The sequence below is a fragment of the Hippopotamus amphibius genome, chromosome 16 (assembly GCF_030028045.1).
Source record: "Hippopotamus amphibius kiboko isolate mHipAmp2 chromosome 16, mHipAmp2.hap2, whole genome shotgun sequence".
In the NCBI taxonomy this organism is placed as follows: Eukaryota; Metazoa; Chordata; class Mammalia; order Artiodactyla; family Hippopotamidae; genus Hippopotamus; species Hippopotamus amphibius.
In genome coordinates, this window is record NC_080201.1 from 53,007,567 (window position 1) to 53,025,686 (window position 18,120).

Here is an 18,120-nt window from a genome sequence, read left to right on the forward strand (position 1 = left end):
TTGTGTGAATGAGCAAGTGTGAGTGAGTTGCTGTATGAGGAAAGCAGTGAGTGAAGTACTTAATGAGGGCAGGAAGGACTGAACGCATGGGCGAGCAGGACGGGCAGGGGCAGACGAGAATCAAGTTTAGGGTGGGAGGAAGGGAATGGATGGATGAATTTCTGAGATTGTGCGTCCAGCTTCCCGCTCCGCCTCAAGCCTCACCAAGGCTCACCATTTCCCGTCCGAGCTATGTCCACAATCCCAATACTGGGTGTGCTGTAAAGGGCTTACCAGGCCAGTCTCATAGAACCTGTCCACTCAAGAGCCGCTCCAGCGTCTACGAAGCAGACCCCGCACCAACCTCCAACGGCCTGGCCTATTAGCAGTCCGGCAGGACCAGCGGAGAACCGTCTACGGCTGTCCGGCTTGGGCTGTGGGCCCCGCCTACTAGGGAACGCGCCCTGCCCTGAGTGGCCCAGGGAGTTAGGAGGCGGAGTGTCTATTGGCTGGAAGATAGTGACTGACGTCGTGGGTAGCTTATCACAGCTCGATTCCAGAGTGCTCCCGTGTCAGACACGCCTCTAGGAAGACAGAAATGGGAGATAGCTGAGGGCGTGTTCGACTGCAGAAGGACCATGAATGAGGTTTCTGGCTGCACGTAGCTGCAGGCCTTTCACGGCCTGATGCTATCCTGAAGGAGGATGAGAGTCCGGACTCCTTGCTCCTGAGGGAGGAGGGACTGAGGAGCCTAGACTTCTGAGTCTGAGGGCGGCTGAGCGTCCTGACTCCTGCATCTTGAGGGTGGGAGGAGCTGGGAACCTGAAAGGTCATGCTCTAGGAACGGGGACTCCTGGATCCCAAGCGTCACTGGCCTGCCCAAGGATGACAGATTCGGGGTTCAGGATTTTCTGTGGCTAGGTATTGTATTGGAGCCAGACCTTGTCCCCAGGCCAGAGTTCTGGGTCCTGAGGTGGGGGCTTGGACTAGAGATGGAGAGGAAAAGGCTTAGGGGACGCTCTGGCCTCGAGAATGCCCTTTCCTCATCCCTGAACGGGAAGCCAGGGCCGGGTGCTGTATGCAAAAGGAACCCAGAGCAGGAGGACACTTAAGACTCCTGTGGAAACAAAGAGAAAAATATAGGTACCAACTGACAGTTTAAAATACTGAAAACAATAAAAGTAATAGAGCTCACGTGTATGGAATTTACTGTGGCCCAGGTTCCGTGCTAAGCATTTTACATGATTATCTCATATGTTCCTCTTAACAGCTCTAAGAGGTGGATTATTATTAATTATTCCCATTTTACAAGTGAGAAAATTGAGGCCCAGTGAGAGAGAATCAAGATACAGATGTAAAGAGACAGAAGAGACACAAAATACAGATAGAGGACTTCCTAGGCGGTGCAGTGGTTAAGAGTCTGCCTGCCAATGCAGGGGACATGGGTTTGATCCCTGCTGCAGAAAGATTCCATGTGCCGCAGAGCAACTAAGTCCGTGCACCGCAATTACTGAGCCTGCGCTCTAGAGCCCGTGAGCCACAACTATTGAGCCTGTGTGCCGCAACTGAAGCCCACGCACCTAGAGCCTGTGCTCCGCAAAAAGAGAAGTCACCGCAATGAGGAGCTTGTGCACCACAATGAAGAGTAGCCCTGGCTCCCCGCAACTAGAGGAAGCCAACATTGAAGACCCAACACAGCCAATAAATTAATTACTTTAAAAAATACAGGTGGAGATAAAAAGATAAAGACAGACAGGACCAGAGAGAGAAGAAAAAGTACACAGCACAAACAGAAGAGTGGCTAAGAGCTGGGACTCCTCAGGCTTGGGGCCGGGGTTGGGTCTGGGACTCCTGGGGCCGGGGGGAGGAAGGACCAGGGATAGGACTCCTAGATGTTTCCTCCTCGACTCCAAGATACCAAATTTGTTCAACCCTTCTCACTGTAGGTGTTGGGCATGATTAGGGTCAAAAATGGTGATTAGGAGGGTACGAGTGTGTCATTGTCCTATTAGGAGATGATAAGAAAATGATTCATAGGGGTGCCCCTAGCCTGAGAGGATCCTATCCCCCATGGCCTGTGTTCTTTGATCTGGACAGATCAGCCTCAGGGAGGATTGGAGAGGGGCAGGTCCCTCTCTGTCCCTCCCCATCGCTGCATTCCCATCACTCAGAACTGTCACTAAGGCCCATTGTGGACACAGGTGGGCCACCCTGGGGCAGCAAAAGCTTCCTGGTGGGTCTTCATCCCTCTGCATCTCTCTGCTTTCCCCCAGGCTTTGAACCAATGCCCGCCAGGGGTCCTGGCACATTGCAGGGACTCAGCAAATGCTTATGGAATGGCTGGACAAACACCCACATCTCTCTGTGCAGCTCTTCCTCTACCCCCATCCGCCATCTCTCTCTGTTTTCCCATCACATTCCTTCTCAACCTCACCCAGGCCTCACCTCTCTCCTCCCACCTTCCCTTTCACCCTGGTGTTACTCCTAAAGCCACGGGGCCCACCATCCCCATCAGAGAGAAACTGCAGCTCATTTTGGAATGAGCATGTCCTACAGGGCATGTAGAGGAGTGGCTGAGAAAGGAGTTCTCAAGACCCCAAATACGGGCACACCCCTGGCATCTCAGAGTCAGAAATGCAAGACCACAGCAAACATGTATCCTCACAACACCTGCTTGGTGTGATCTTGCATTTATACCCACACAAGCAGAGAACCCACACACAGCACATGCAATTAGCTGCTAACACACACATAGGCACACCATCGTGGAATCACTCGAACTGACAACACACAGAAATATCCCCTTCCACATGCAAAACAGACACCCCAGAGATGCAGTTATATGCCCAGCCACAGATGGGCCATTCATCCAATCCCTCCTAGGACCATGAGCAAAGGCTTGGTTTTATTCACTGTCGTATTCCCAGAAACTAGAGCATCGTCATCCTCCGCCTCCCCGCAAAACACAAGATGTTTCCTATGGGCGGGTGCAATCCTTTACCTGAATTAACTCATTTAATCCTCTCAGCAACTCTATTCACAACAACCCATTTTGTAGATGGAAAAATTGAGGTCCACAGGAAGTTTAGTGGTTTGCCGGAGGTTTCACAGCCATTCAGAGGCCATCAAGATTTTTTTTTTCTAATTTGGCTGCATTGGGTCTTAGCTGAGGCATGCAGGATCTTTTCGTTGTGGCACTCAGGTTCTCTAGTTGCAATGTGCAGGGCTTCCCTCTAGTTGTGGTACGCAGGCTCTAGAGAGCGCGGGCTCTGTAGTTGCAGCACGTGAGGACTTAGTTGCCCCGCGGCATGTGGGATCTTATTTCCCAGACCAAGGATCGAACCGGCATCCCCTGCACTGGAAGGCAGATTCTTAACCACTTAACCACTGGAAGTCCCGAAGCCATCAAGATTTGAACTAAGGTTTTCTGGCTCTGGAGTCCAGCATACAAAGCTATCCCTCAAAAGATAATTCTTGCCTTAATCTAGTCAGAATTACAGAATCTTGACAACTGAGACCACACCCAAACACAGATGCACAGGACGGAGACTCACAGGAGGGCAATACAGACACAAATAGAAAAGACCTCCTCACATGTCACACCCCAGAACATAGCAACACACAAAAAGAGACACATTGTGACAAGCCCCACACAGATGCATAGCACCCAGAAAAGCACACACACAGAGATACAACAGATACAACACACCCAGACCCGGACACGGTGACGCATCCAGAGCTCTCTGAGTCCCTCCTGTTCTGCTCTGGGCTAGCCCTGAAGGAAGCGGCAGGCTTAGGATAGAAAGGGGGCCACCTCACTTGTCTGCTCAGCTGGACCAGTTCTGCCAGGGCCACGGATGGCGCCACCCGCCTTGTGAAACTCATGTTGGGCAACTGGACCCTAACCTGATCTGGACACCTGAATTCCAGGGAGAAAGAGGCTGGGAGCCTGGACTCCTGGGTTCTGAGGGAGTAGGGGCTGGGTACCCCATTCATGGACTCTAAGGGACGAGAGGAGGGGGAGTGGGACCTGGACTCGGAGGAGGGATTCCTGGGTTCTAGGAAAAGAGGAACTGGGATTCCCCTCTTTGAAGGTAAGTTTCCAGATTCAGAAATAAAAATACTGGACACCAAGTTAATTGGCATTTCAGATAAACAGCAAATATTTTTTTCAGTATAGGTATGTTCCATCCAATATTTGGGACATACTTAGACTAAAAAAGTATTTGCTATTTACCTGAAATTCTAATTTAACTGCATGTCCTGTATTTTATTTGGTAACCCTATTTGAGAGGGATTCAGGCCAGATGCCTGGTGACTCTGCCATGGTCACTCCTCAGCCCCCAGCTCTCCTCTTCCTGCCCGGTGCCCTCCTCCTCACCCCTAAGCGGGCCACCTCACAGCTTCCCCAGTCCCGATTTCCTCATCTACATGAGTTACTGTATTTATTTAATTGGGGCCCCCAGGCTGTGTCAGAGTTGGGAAAGGAAACTTGAGGACAACTCAGGTTGTCATCTTGGGAGCCCTAGGCTCTGCCCCTCAGTCACCTGCAGCCCATGGTCTAGACAGCTGGGGGATGGGGCCCCGTGGCTACCTCCATGGGGCAGCCCTCAAGATGGGAGAGATGCTGAGATAGGAGGCAGAGACTCCAGGATAAGGACACTGAGACACAGGGCTTGGGAGGAGAGACTCAGAGATGAGGAGACAGAGAACCAAGGAGAAATTTAGAAACAAATCTGCAGGGACTTCCCTGGTGGCACAGTGGTTAAGCATCTGCTTGCCAATAGAGGGGACACAGGTGCGATCCCTGGTCTGGGATGCTGCGGAGCAACTAAGCCTGTGTGCCACAACTACTGAGCTCCTGAGCCACAACTACTGAAGCCTGTGCACTCTAGGGCCCTCGTGACACAACTACTGAGCCCATATGCTGCAACTACTGGAGCCCATGATCCGCAACCAAAGAAGCACCGCAAATGAGAAGCCTGCGCACCTCATGGAAGACCCAATGCAGCCAATAAATTAATTAATAAATAAATAAATAAATAAATAAATAAATAAATGAGCTACCAAAAAAAAATCTAAAAAAAAAAAGAGAGAGAGAGAGAGAAACAGATCTGCACAGATGAGGAAGGAAAGAAAGGAGAGATTCAGAGCCAGAGAGACAAAGATGCAGAGATGGGGGACAGGGACACTAGAACAGAAGCGGGGAGAAGATGTTTCCCACACATTGAGGCTCCCAGACCAAGCGATGAACACAGTCAGGCAAGATGCTGAGTGCTGCCCTTAGGTTTGGGGACAAGGACAGCAAGCCATCTGGGTAGTGCCAGGAGACCAAGGCTTGGGGGGAAGCTGGGATCCCAGACCAGCAGGGTGATCCACCTCATCACCCCGTACCCATACCCAGTGTGGTGACACCACCTTCTCTGCAGCTGACACCCCAATTTTCCAGTGCCTCCTACATTTTTGGAGTGACACCCGTGCTAGGAACCCCACCCGGCTCTAATTCTACTTCCTTCACTGAGTCACCTCCAACCCCGCCAGACCTGTTGAGGGGAGACTTTCGTGATTCAGGCATCCAGGCCCCTAGCTCTTTCATCTCCCAGGAAGCCAGCAGTCTCAGTATCCCAAGGGCCATACCCCACTCAGGGATGCAGCCTAGCTTAACTCTAAGAGTCTGGACTCCCAGCCCCTCCTCCCTCGGACCCAGGAGTCCGGGCCCCCTGTCCTCTGCTCTGTTAGGACTCAAGCATCCTAGACCACAACCACCTCCTTCAGGAATCAGAAGTTTCTCAGCCCCGAGCCTCCTCCTTTCCCAATTTGGAGTTGGGTGAGGTGTGTTTACTTTGGTTCCAGCATGGGTCACCCCCCCAAAACAAACTGCCACCATATGCCTGGTGGCCCTGAATGGGAGGACAAATCCCCCTCTCCCAGGGAAGTGGGGGCCTCACTAAGGATGGTGAGAGAAGGCCCCAATGGGGAGCCCACTCTTCACTCTCCTGCACCACTGGCCTTTCTCCTCTCCCCCTTTCCCTTCCCTCTGAGCCCAGGCGTGGCCAGTGGAGGGCACCTCCATTCACCTAACCCTCCACCTTTCCATCTTTGTGTATTTTTTCTGATTATCTGTCTCCCCCTTCTCCTTATTTCTCCCCAGATCTTTGTGCCTCTCTGTCTCAGCATCTCTTTCTCTATTTCTCTATGTCTTCTCATCTTATCTCTCTCTGTCTCTCTGAATCTCCTTTCTCTTTCTCCCCTCTGGGCCTCCCCTTCTTTCTCTGTGTCCCATTCCCTCCCCATCTCTCTGTCTCTCCCTCTCTTTTGGTCTCTGTACAGCTGTGCCCCTTGCACCTCCCCTCCACCTTCTCTCTCCATCTCTCTATCTCTCTGCCCACTTCCCTTTAGGTCTCTACTCCCGGTTCCTCATCCTTGGGCCCCCCTCCCCCACGATTTCCTTGGCCCTCTGAGACCAGGCAGAGGGGGAAGTGGGGAATGAGGGATGGAGAGAGAGGGAGGGGAAGTCCCAGTGGGGGGAAGAGGGTCAGCCAGACCGGCTTGGCTCCCTGGGCATCTTTGTCAGAGCCCCACCCAGGGCCACATGGCCCGCCCAGATATAAGCAACTCAGTGCCCAGCCGTCACCCACACCTCTGTCTCCATCATCGCCGTAGCAGTCCTGCAGGTAGGAGCATCTGCCCGCAGCCCTCTGCTCAGAGGTTGGTGCCCCTGCTCTGTTCTTCCCCCACCCAACTCCTCTCACATCTGTCTGTCTCCTTACATATCTCTGACTGTTTACCTCTCTGGACATCTCTGTCTTTCTCAAAGCTCCCTGGGATCCCCTCTTCTCAACCTGATGGCACTGGGTTGAATTTGAAAGTTCTAGGCCCAGTAGCTCCTCTACTAACCCTCTTGGCTGGGCCATCAGATGTGAGGCATTTCTCTTCAGCTTGTGGAGCCTCAGTGTTCTGTCTGTGAAATGGGCTTGCAGGGAAAAAGTACTGGGCAGGTGTACGTGTTACTGGAGGCATCTCTATAGGCACCTGGTTCTGATATCTTCCTCCCCTTGTCTCTGACTGTTCCTGTCTCTGTCTCTTGGTCTTTCTCTCCAGCTCTGCCTCTGGTATGAGGAGGGTCCTCTGGGGTCTGTCGGGCAGCTGTACAGAGATGGGCGAGTTTCTCGCCCCCAACCCCACACAACCCTATTCCGTGTCTCTCCTAGCGGGCAAGCTGGTTTGGCCTCTTTCTCCCCAGCATCCTTAACCCTGAGAACACAGCCCCCAGTGCCCCTGCCCCTTGCCCTGACCTCCCCCAGCATCCAGCATCCCTTGGACAGACTCTGACACTGTCGCCACCGCCACCTCTGCCATCCCCAACGCCACCACCTCAGGGCCAGCAAGATGCAGTTTGAGATGCACGACAACGTGAAAGGCAAAGGTGGGATCGCTGGATGGAACCCCAAACCTTCCAGTCCCCGGAACATGGCCACTTCCTTCCCCTGGGCACCCTGGCTTGGAAGACAGACGGCGCCTGCTTGCACCCCAGAAGCCCCGACATGCAGGAACCCAGCACCCTGGGGCCAGATGCGGAGGAAGCGGTTGCACGTCTCGGCCCCGCCCACCTGTGGCGTCAACCTTCCCTAGACTTGCAGGATCCCCACCCCACCCCCAGCCAAACCAGATGTGCGGGAGGCACCAACCACGGGGACAGACTGGGGTGTCGATGCCCAGATGTGGCAGGAGGGGCGGGGAGGAGCAGTGGTGTCTCCTCAGTGGGCGGCCTGGTGGCCTCGCCCTGACTGCCCGGCAGAGGGAGGGGCGGCAGAGGTGCGAGGGCCCAGGAGGTGCTGCGAGGCTGCCCGCTGACCCCCGCCTCCCCCCTCCGCAGCCATGTCCTACCCAGTGACCAGTCAGCCCCAGTGTGGCAGCAGCAGCTACCAGACCCAGCTCAGCGACTGGCACACCGGTCTCATGGACTGCTGCAACGACATGCCCGTCTGTGAGTGCCCGCCGCTGCCTCTCCAGGCCCGGAGAATGAGCGGGAGGGGAGGAAAGGTCACCCCCAGCCCCTCGCTCGCCCGACTAACCCCACTCCCCGTTCCCTTCCTTGGGCCCTGAATTCCCAGCCTCTAACCCTCACGCCTTCCTCGGCCGCCCGACGCTCCCTAGGATCCTGGCCTCCCACCTTGCAACTTCCACTGGGACCCTCAACGTCCCCTTTGCACCCTCAGCTGTCTTCCTTGTGGCCCCAATTCCCCCTTCAAACCCTATTTCCCAGTCTTGAAAACCCCACTCTTCGGACCCGTAATTCCCTCTGGGACCTTCCTCCAACACTCAGTTGCCCCCGGGCCCCTCACCCGCGCTCCGCGGACCCCGCCTCTCCCCTCCCCGAGGCGGGGCCGGCTGGAGGCACCCGTTGGGCCCCGCACTTAGCGCCCTGCGCCCGCTCCAGGTCTGTGCGGCACTTTCGTCCCTCTGTGCCTCGCCTGCCGCATCGCCGACGACTTCGGCGAGTGCTGCTGCGCGCCCTGCCTTCCCGGAGGCCTGAACTCCCTGCGCACCGGCATGCGCGAGCGCTACCGCATCCAGGTGCGCGCAGGGGCGGGAGGGACCCGCGGGAGCCGAGGGCTGGGGACTGGCCTCCTGGGATGCAAGTTAGGGCTGCTAACCTCTTCCTCCCACCCTCCAGGGCTCTGTGGGACACGACTGGGCGGCCCTCACCTTTTGTCTGCCCTGCTCGCTCTGTCAGATGGCGCGGGAACTGAAGATCCGAGAGTAAAGAGGTTCCCCCTACCACCCCTCCTTTCCCACCCATCACGCCTGCCCTCCTTTGCCCTCTCCTGGGAGGTCCTGCCCCTCCGCCCTACCCCACCACTGGAAATGCACCCACAATAAAAACCTGAAAACCAACTCCACCTACATCCTTTTTGTCCCAGGGAAGGAATCTGGGTGGAGAAGGAGGTTTGGTGAGGGAGGCAGGAACACAGAAAAGATGCCTGGGTTTGGAAGGAGTCCCAGAGTCAGACGCTTGACCTGGATCTGCTGTGTACGAGATTGGCAAGTCTCTTCCTTCATTAAGCCAGGGAGTCCTCACGAACAAAGTGAAACCACCAGCTCCTTAGCTGCCTGCCTGAAGCTCTGCCCAGAGCCAGAAAGGCTGTCTGGGGACAGTCCAGGCAATAACCATTCAAAGAAAAAATTTAGGAAAGCCCCCTGCTCATTCAATAGCTATGGACTCTTGGGCTACACACAGTCCTAACAGATGTGTAGGTACTTTGTCCTCCAAGCACAGAACTGTCAGGTTTAAAACGTTCTAGAGCCGAAAAGAATACTCAAGGATCATCCAATTCAATCCACCCTCTTTATCGCAAAAGCAACTAGCAGATTAGAAAATGTTTGGGTCTCAAAATTGCACAGACCTGGGATTCAACCTTGACACTTGCCACTTACTAGCTGTGTTATCTTAATAAATTAATAAACCTTTCTGGGGACTTCCCTGGTGGCGCAGCGATTAAGAATCCACCTGCCAGCAGGAGACACGGGTTCAAGCCCTGGTCTGGGAAGATCCCACATGCTGCGGAGCAACTAAGCCCATGCGCCACAACTACTGAGCCTGCACTCTAGAGCCTGAGAGCCACAACTATTGAGTCTGTGTGCCACAACTACTGAAGCCCGTGCACCTAGAGCCCATGCTCCACAAGAGAAGCCCGTGCACCGCAACGAAGAGTAGCCCCCGCTTGCCGCAACTACAGAAAGCCCTCGTGCAGCAACAAAGACCCAATACAGCCAAAAATAAATACATAAATAAATTTATAAATAAATAACCTTTCTGAGCCTGTTTCCCCCTCTGAGGGTAATCCCTCATATGTCCTACGGCTACTGTGAGAATGAGAAGTGGAATATTTCCTGCCATATCAATAAACAAAGGATGTGACACTCATCAGTGATTGCAGCCCTCAGGAACCTCAGGGCTGAAAAGAATACCCGCCATCTAGCAGCCATCAGACTGCAGCCACTCCCTGCAGTGAGTCCTGAGGAGACTCAGGATGTGAAAATACAAGATGCTGGTCCCAGATAGTGAGGTGCCTATCAAAGGAATGAGTTCAGTGAGCCCAGACTCTTGCATCTTCCCACACACAGAAAAGCGCTAAATTCCTTAAACTGAGATATCTGGTTTTCTTTAATTAGCAATAGTCTTTTGATGTTCCTGACTACCTGTCCTTTGTTGCAAAACTCCTATATATCCTGACTCTTCCCCTCACCTCCTCAGAGCAGTTTCTCAGAGCTATCTGAAATGCTGTCTCTTGGGAAGCAGTCCTCATTTTGCCCCAAATAAAACTTAACTCGCAGCTCTTACACTGTGCATTTTTTTAAGCCAACAAGAGATGGATCAGACGGAAAGCCCAGAGTGAACTTAAACTGTTGTTAATATTATTATTGTATTATACATACTAATTTACAACTATTCTAATATTAATATATTCTTTGTATTATCTGCTGTTCTCTCTCTGTGTGTATTCAACCATTCTTCACTTGGAATATCTAATAAACATCTTAAATTTAATGTGTCTAAGATCTAACTCCTGATTCCCACCCCCAAGTCTGCTCTTCCCACAGTCCTCCTCATCTCAAGAAATAGCAAACCCCATCCTTTCTGTTACCCCATCACTTTCTCTCTCAGCCAGTGTCCAAACAGTCAACAAATTCTGTTGGTTCTACTTTCAGAACATATCCAGAATCTCCCTTCTCCCCACTCAACTGCACCATCTTGTTCCAACCACCCTCCTCGTCCGCCTAAACAAATGCAGTAGCTCCTCACCAGGCTTCCTGCCCTAACTCCACCCTTTTAGTCTCTTCCCCACAGAGGAGCCCAGTGAACACCTGAAATAGGTCACATGCCTCCTGTGCTCAGAACCCTCTGATGGCTCCCCCTGCACAGAGTAAACGTCAGAGTCCTCACGGTGGCTCAAGGACCTGCACAGTCTGCCTCTTATTCCCTCTGTGACCTTACCTCTTTTTTTTTTTTTTTTTTTTTTTTTTTTTTTTGGCTACCTCGGGTCTTAGCTGCGACAGGCAGGAGCTTTGTTGTGGCATGTGGGATCTTTCGTTGAGGTGTACACGGGCCGGCTCTTCTTTGTGGCACACAGGCTTCTCTCTAGTTGTGGTGTGCAGGTTTTTCTCTCTAGTTGAGGCACATGGGTTCAGTAGTTGTGGCACATGGGCTTAGCGGCCCCACGGCATGTGGGATCTTAGTTTCCCCCGCCCAGAGACTGAACCCACGTCCCCTGCACTGGAGGGCGGATTCTTTACCACCGGACCACCAGGGAAGAGCCTTCCCTCCTCTTCATTCTCGCTACTCCACGTGAGTGTCTTTGCTGTTTCTGTAACATGTTAGCATGCTCCCACGTCAGGATCTTTGCACGGGCTGTTCCCTCACCTTGGAATTCTCTTTCCTCAGATGTCCCTGTAGCTCACTCTTTCACTTCTGCTCACATGTCATCTTAAGAGCAAGGCCCTCCCTCCCACCTTACATTAAATAGCAAGTACCAACCTCCCCATCCCCCTCCTTCACTACCTTGTTTTTCTGGTCATTTTCCAACATACTGAATCTTTCCTTATTAGTTGGCTCCCCACTGGCTTGTCAGTTCCGTAAGAGCAGGGACATCGTTCACAGCTATGTGTCCAGAACAGGGTGGGGCCCAGTGGAGGTGGAGACAATGTGTGATCGCAGGTGGGAGACATTGGCTTAGAAAAGGGAAGAAATTTTAGAGGGAATATGGGGGGTGGGGGGCTGAATGGAAAGTCAGACAGGCTTGTGTCAGCATCTGGACTCGTCTACTAATCTGCCCTAGGTTCTTAGGCAAGGGACTTAACTTCTGAATCTGCAGGATGGGGGGACAAGCCCATACCTCCCAGCAGTGATGTTGGGCAGATTAAGACTCATGCCAAGTACCTAGCACAGTGCTGGAGTCCTGTAGACCCTTTTGGTAAAATTTCTCCCCCTTTCCTGAAGTCCCTAGGATGTCAATGGCCACACATGGGCTAGAATCCAGGTCCCTAGCCTCCCGTGTCCAAGCTTTCTCTCACTTCACCACGAGCCTCTTGCATTCAGGTGTGTGGATACCAGGGAGAGGTGCCAGCTGAGAGGCTGACATGGAGGAAGGAGGGACACACGCTGTGGGGCATCTGTGTATCGCAGTGACAGGAGCTGGAGGGAGGGTGGCTCCAGGTCCCAGAGGAAAAGTAAAGTCAGGGTGCAAACACTCTGCTAAGGAAGGCAAAGTCACAGGGTGCCTGGTAGGAAGAGACTTTACCAAAGGGTCCACGCACAACAGGGAGGAGTCTCGAAGAACCACCTTAGCTCCTTTCTGGTTATGCAGGATGACCCCAGCGGCCTCGGGACTCCGAGGCAGCATGTCCCACGGCTGGTTAGCTCCCCAGTTGGGAAATTCTGCCTTATCCTGAGCAGAAATTGGCCATTTTGAACACATTCCTAGTGTCCGCTCTGTGCTGAGACAGCTGGGTCAACCTATGCTAAGTCAAGCAGTCCTTCCTCGGGAGCTGGAAGAGCCTGGTGGTCGGGAACATGGATGTGAGAGTCAGAGGGTCTGGGTTCAAATGGCAACCGTCACGCCACAGCTAGATAATGTCTAGGCGAACTTCTGTTTTCTCATCTGCAAGATGCGGATTACATTTCCATACAGTTGGTTGTTGGAAAGATCAAATGAAAATATCAAGCGGGCCAGCTAGCACCGGTACTCAGTAATGTGAGTTCACAGTTTTGGAGGTTAGGTACAACTAACAACTCATACAGGCAAGACGTGTGGGCAGAGTAATCCCTGAATATTCCTTAAACTGCCCATAAAGTCTGAAAATACCGTGATATTCACGGGCCACAATGGAGACCCACAGGCCCCCTAAATCCAACACATCGCTGTGTCCTGGGCCAAACCTCCGATGAAGCAGCCGGCCGGTGCCTGGTGGCTGCACTGTGCGGAAAGTACTCTGTTGAACACTCCCAGCAAGACTCCCACGCTGAGCGGGCCCACAGAGGGGACTCCCACTCCCGCCTTCCCTCGCAACAGGGCTCTCCCTTGCCCAGGGGACCAGTAGACAAAGGCTCCCATGATACTTTCAGTTTGGGTTGTGAGAATCTACTCGAATCAGAGAAAGCTCACCATGCTAGGGCCTTATTTCACTCTTAGTCTATTTTCCTTCCTGAGACGAGCAGGGGTCCCCTTGTGACAGGGATCTTGGCAAGGGTCAAAGGCCTCACTGCCCTCACGTCCCCTCAGTTCATCCCTTCTGGGGAACAAGAGCTTCTGTAGTGGCACCACCCCCACTGCAGCCAGGAGAGACAGCGAAGAGCCAGGCTCAGGCCACGTGGCTCGGAGGGGGCACCAAGATAAGGACATTCATCGGATCTAATCAGCTCTCAGGTGCTGGGTTAGGAGCCAGGTCAGCCCGTCTCCTGCATGCAGACAGCGCTTGGACACTGGGTCACCCCCACACTCTTTATTTGCTGCTTTACTTCCTCCCCCTTTCCGACGGCCTCTTCGACTGAGGGGAAGACGCAGGTTCCAGCTGCCCAGGGTCCAAAAAACAGCTGGGGGGTGGAACCTTGGGAAAGGAGGAGTCCCAAGTTCAAGATGGTTAGGATGGGAGCTGGGTCCTTCGAGGGGCAGAAGGGTTCAGAAGTTCAAGGTGGTGGCTGGGGTGAGGGTAGGCCCTGGGGAAAAGCCAGATGCTGCTTCAACGCAGCATCATCTGGGAATAGAGCTGTATGTTGAAAACTCTGCCATTTCTATTCCCAACCTTGGTACCCGCCCACCTCCACGACCCCACCCTGCCCAGGGAGGCATCTCGGGCAGGGGCTTTGTCTCCTTGTGCCCTCTCTGGGCACAGGGACCCTGGTCCTGGGGTCAGGTAACACCACGAGAGCCTCGTCCCTCCAGCTAGTGGCGGCAGCAGCCGCACTGCTCTGGCTCGCCCCTGGGTGACCTCACTGCCCCCTCTTCTCAGCAGCGCCCTTCACCCCTGCAGCCAATCCCTCCACTCGTCTCCCTTGGCTGAAACACCCAGGGTGGCTTCTGCTTCTCTGGTTAGAGAGGTCTCTAAAGGGCATCTTAGGTCTAAAACTGGACTCCTGGTCTTCCCCGACAGCGCCATTTTAATAAACAACCCCACCATGCATCTACAGTGTGGGCCACAAAGCTGGGGTCAGCCTCCTTCCCTCCCTCCCTCTGATGTCCACACCACCGTTACATCCTTCCACCCACAGCCTGCATCTGTCCCCGACTCCTCCTCTCACGGCCACTGCCCTGATCTGGCCCAGCTCTTGTCCCCCTGCTGCCTCCCTCGCCATCTCCAGCCCACTCCTCACACAGCTGAGCGACCTTTTAAATACAATACATCGGATCCTGTCATTCTCCCTCATAAAACTGTCCAATGGCTTCCCAATGCCCTGAGAATAAAACCCCAAACCCTGTGTGGGGCCTACAGACCCTGGGTGATCCGCCCCCTGCCTGACCCCAACCCCATCTCCTCCTCACACTTGGTCTGGGTCACGCTGGCCAGCTTTCCTTCCAGTCACAGAAGCTGGTTCCCGCCTCAGGGCCTTTGTCCTTGCAGTTCCCTCGGCCTGGATGCCACCTCCCACAGCTCTTCCCACAGCCAGCTTCCTTCTTCAAGGCTAGCTTCGCACACGGACCAGCTGACTACCCCGAGGTCTCTCACAGCACTCGTCCTGTTTGGAAATGGTCTTATTATCTACCTGTGTGTGTGCGTATGCACGCGTGTGTGCGTATGAGTGTGTGCGTATGCGTGTGTGTGCACGCACGCACACGCCGACCATCCCCCTTCACTAGAACCTTAAATCCCACAAGATCAGGGAAGCTTGGCTGCGTTCGTTCCCACTCTGCCCAGTGCCATCAACAGTGCCTGGCACATAGTAGGTATTCAATAAATAATTGTTGAATGCAGAACAAAGAAGGCCTTGTCTGGGGACCACCCCCAACCCCCAGCCACCCAGGGGGGGGAAAACCAGAGGTCTCTGAGGACACAGTGTCCCAGATGGAGGGGAAGTCCAGGGTGGCCCCCTCAGGGGACGTGCCTGCTGTGCACGAGGGGCCCGCCAGAGGTCAGAGGGACATGCTGGTGAGGTTGTCCTGGCTCAACAGCCCCTTCCGGCCTGCACCAGCCCCGTGCCCACTGCCCCCAGCACCCCCGCCACCCCCACAGTACTCGTGCAGCCTGTGCCGCAGCGTGACGAGGGCGGACCCCAGGCAGGCGCCGTTGGGTGCGTGGGGCCCGCCAGGCAGCTGGAGCAACAGCGTGGCCACACCGGCCATGCCATCTTCAGTGGGCTCGAGGGTGATAGGCCCAGCTCGCAGGCCGGCAGCGGCGGCGGGGAGGGCCGGTGGGCAGCAGCCCCCTCCCACGGGTCCCCAGGGCCCGCCGGCCCCCGTCAGCAGCAAGGGCGCCAAGAAGGGCTCCGAGCGGCGGAAGGTGGGTGGCGGGAGCCCGGCCGGCTTCCAGGCGGGGGCTGGGGCAGCAGGGTCGGGCGGGAAGCAGACGGTGACCTTGGCGAAGGGGCGGCTGGCCATCTTGGTCATTTCTTGCAGGTGCCGGCGCTGTTCCTGCCGCTGGTCCAGGGCCTGCTTGGCCTTCCAGAGCAGCACGCAGAGTGAGAGGAAGAGGAAGAAGCAGGAGAAGAAGACGGAGAAGAAGACAAACAGGTCGATGTGGGCCTGGTCCTGCCGGAAGAAGAGCAGGCCCTGAGAGTCAGCGGAGCCATTGGCACTGGGTCCACTCGGGTCTCCCACGCCCAGCAGGAGCAGGTAGAAGCGGCTGGACTTGAGGGTGTGGTGCTCGTGCGGGTAGGTGATGACCAGCCGGTCCCGCACGCCGCGGACCACCAGCACCGCCGATGGCTCTGTCACCGTCACGTAGGTGATCAGGCCCCGTGGCCATACCTCCCGCACTCGTGGCTCCGCTGGGGCGGCCGGCCCCGCGCCGGGCCCAGGTGCCCCCAGCTCCCCAGCTCCCCGGGGCCCACCGTCAGCAGGGGGTGGGGGGGGCGGGGGAGGCGGCGGTGGCTGGATGTGTACGGTGTGGACGCCAGTGTCGGGGGCCACACGGACCACAAAGGTGTCATAGGAGGTGGAGACGTAGAGGTCCACAGCACCGAAGGTCACGTCCAGTGTCAGGCGGATGTCTACGTTGGTGAACTTGGGCTGCACGCCAAAGAGGACGGTGCGGCCGGGGCCCAGAGCGCGGCGCTTGGGCTCGTGGAAACAGTTGGTCTGGGACGTGGGGTCCAGGCAGTACTCCTGCTCCACGGAGATGAGGCGGTAGCACTGCTGGCCACCCAGCGGGCTCCCGTGGAATGACTCCCGGCACTTGGCACACTGCGGGCAGGGTCGGGGATGGAGGTCGCCATCAGACCTGAGCTCAGTGTCCAGCCCTCCCCACCAGGAGGACTGATATTTTATACTTACTGGTAAGTAGCCCCTGCCCTGAGTTTCCACAGTGTCCCAGAAGCTTCCCTGTGACCCCCCTGGACTTCCCTGACACAGTGTGGACACGAACAGCATCCTACACTCCAGCACTGCTGCTCCTGGTGTCACCCCAGGACCACAGCACCCTGATGGCGAGGCCTCTGGAACTCTGAGGCATAGCAATGAAGAGCTCTGTTGAATCCTGGCTCTACCTCCTCATTAGCTGTGTGGCCTTGGACTAGTGACCTAACCTTCCCGAACTGGAGATTCTTCCTGTGTTCACAGGTAGTAAACCCTGCTGAGGTCACTTGCCTGAGAGCCTTGCTGTTTCTGAGCCGTATCAGGTAGGTCCTGCCTCCAGGCCTTTGCACTGGTTGAGCCTCTGCCTGCATCGCTCTCCTGCCCCCCCATGTTTGAATGTCCATTATCCTCACGTCCATCAGGTCTTTACTCAAGTGTCACCTTCTCATCGAGGCCTTCCTTGGCCACTGTATCTACCATTTCCACTCCCAACACGTCCAACCCTCCTTTCTCTTAATTTTCCTCCTAACGGCCCATCACTGACACACTGCACGTCTGACATTCATTTGTTGGTTGCTGGACTCCTCCATGAATCCCCTGAGGACAGAACATTTTGCCTGTTTTGCTCCCTACTGTGCCCCAGGGCCTTGCACAGTGCCTGGCATGTTAGGTGCTCAGTAAATATGTGTCGAATGAATGAGTGGATGGATAACAGCTATTTTGATTCCTGTAGTCCAGGGGAAACCACTCCATCTCTGGGATTGACCAGGGTCAGTCCAAGCTCCAAACCCAACCAGCTGTCTGACCTGAGACGGGTCTCTGAGCCTCATTTTCCTCTTATGCCCACAGCTCACCGAGGCCCTAGCACAGTCTTCATGAGCCTTCCATGTCTGTGCTGTCTCCGCTGTATCTGTGGCAGGCACTCCCCACATACTAACCACTCCTGCTATCATTAGAAGCTAAAGAAACTGCTGTTTCAGAGCTACCAACAGAGCTGCTGGAGGAGGTCTGAGTTAATCTCTGAAGCTGTCTGTTTTGACAAAGACCAATGGGCCTTTTGATTATGCATCAAGAAAGCAAAAATTCTGCGGACTTCCCTGGTGGTCCGGTGGTTAAGACTCTGAACTCCCAATGCAGGGGGCTTGGGTTTGATCCTTGGTTGGGGAACTAAGATCACACATGGGGCACGGCGCAGCCAAAAAAAAAAAAAAACTAATATTCTGGTCCTGGATGGAAATGTTAGGGGTCAGTGAGGCTTGCAAAGCTCTGTCACCATTTTGGGTGGAGTTGCATCTTTGCAAATATGTTTCTGTAGATGGGTAGGGGAGACTGAGGCAAGTAAGGGATGCTCTCTTCCTTCTAGAACTAGATAGAAGGTAGGTGGGTGGGATGGTAGGAGCTGTACTCCAAGAAAGGAACATGGAATATGCCCTCTGTGGGAGGTGAGCCTGCAACACAGTAACCAACCAGGCAGTCAGCACAGGGGCTCAGGAGCCCCCCAGCTGAAGAAGAAGAATATGGACGCAAGGGGAATTTGCATATGGGTATTAGTAATAATATGAGATCCCCTACTAGCCCCATGTGATCAAGTGGGGGCTGCCACTTGAGGGAAAATCTGCCTGAGAATGAAGCC

The 18,120-nt window shown here is 54.6% G+C and overlaps 2 protein-coding genes across 6 annotated transcripts in view; one reads left to right on the plus strand and one right to left on the minus strand.

Annotated features, from left to right (window-relative positions):
* Positions 1–6,567: 6,567 nt before the first annotated feature.
* CNFN (cornifelin) lies at positions 6,568–8,877 on the plus strand. Of its 4 annotated transcripts, none has more exons than XM_057713379.1 (5): positions 6,612–6,687; positions 7,191–7,405; positions 7,856–7,966; positions 8,420–8,556; positions 8,657–8,877. In XM_057713379.1, the coding sequence occupies exons 2-5, from the start codon at positions 7,369–7,371 to the stop codon at positions 8,744–8,746; spliced, it is 375 nt and encodes a 124-aa protein (XP_057569362.1). In that variant the 5' UTR covers positions 6,612–6,687; positions 7,191–7,368; the 3' UTR covers positions 8,747–8,877. The 4 variants fall into 4 exon arrangements, with proteins under 4 accessions (XP_057569364.1, XP_057569361.1, XP_057569362.1 ...); XM_057713380.1 differs by having other exon boundaries at positions 6,638–6,653; positions 7,359–7,405; XM_057713381.1 differs by lacking the exon at positions 7,191–7,405 and having other exon boundaries at positions 6,568–6,687.
* Positions 8,878–12,924: 4,047 nt separating this feature from the next.
* Positions 12,925–18,120, minus strand: part of MEGF8 (multiple EGF like domains 8) — a 44,639-nt gene continuing 39,443 nt past the window's right edge. For both annotated transcript variants that reach the window (XM_057711742.1, XM_057711743.1), the window contains one exon: positions 12,925–16,376. In XM_057711742.1, the coding sequence (XP_057567725.1) occupies positions 15,108–16,376 (1,269 nt within the window). In that variant the 3' untranslated portion in view covers positions 12,925–15,107. The remainder of the gene's footprint in view (positions 16,377–18,120) is intronic.

Coding starts and splice junctions, on each gene's coding strand:
- CNFN (XM_057713379.1), top strand. CDS start 7,369: ATGCAGTTTGAGATGCACGACAACGTGAAAGGCAAAG. Junction 7,967..8,419: donor CTGCAACGACATGCCCGTCT/GTGAGTGCCCGC, acceptor CGCCCGCTCCAG/GTCTGTGCGGCACTTTCGTC. Junction 8,557..8,656: donor GCGAGCGCTACCGCATCCAG/GTGCGCGCAGGG, acceptor CCCACCCTCCAG/GGCTCTGTGGGACACGACTG.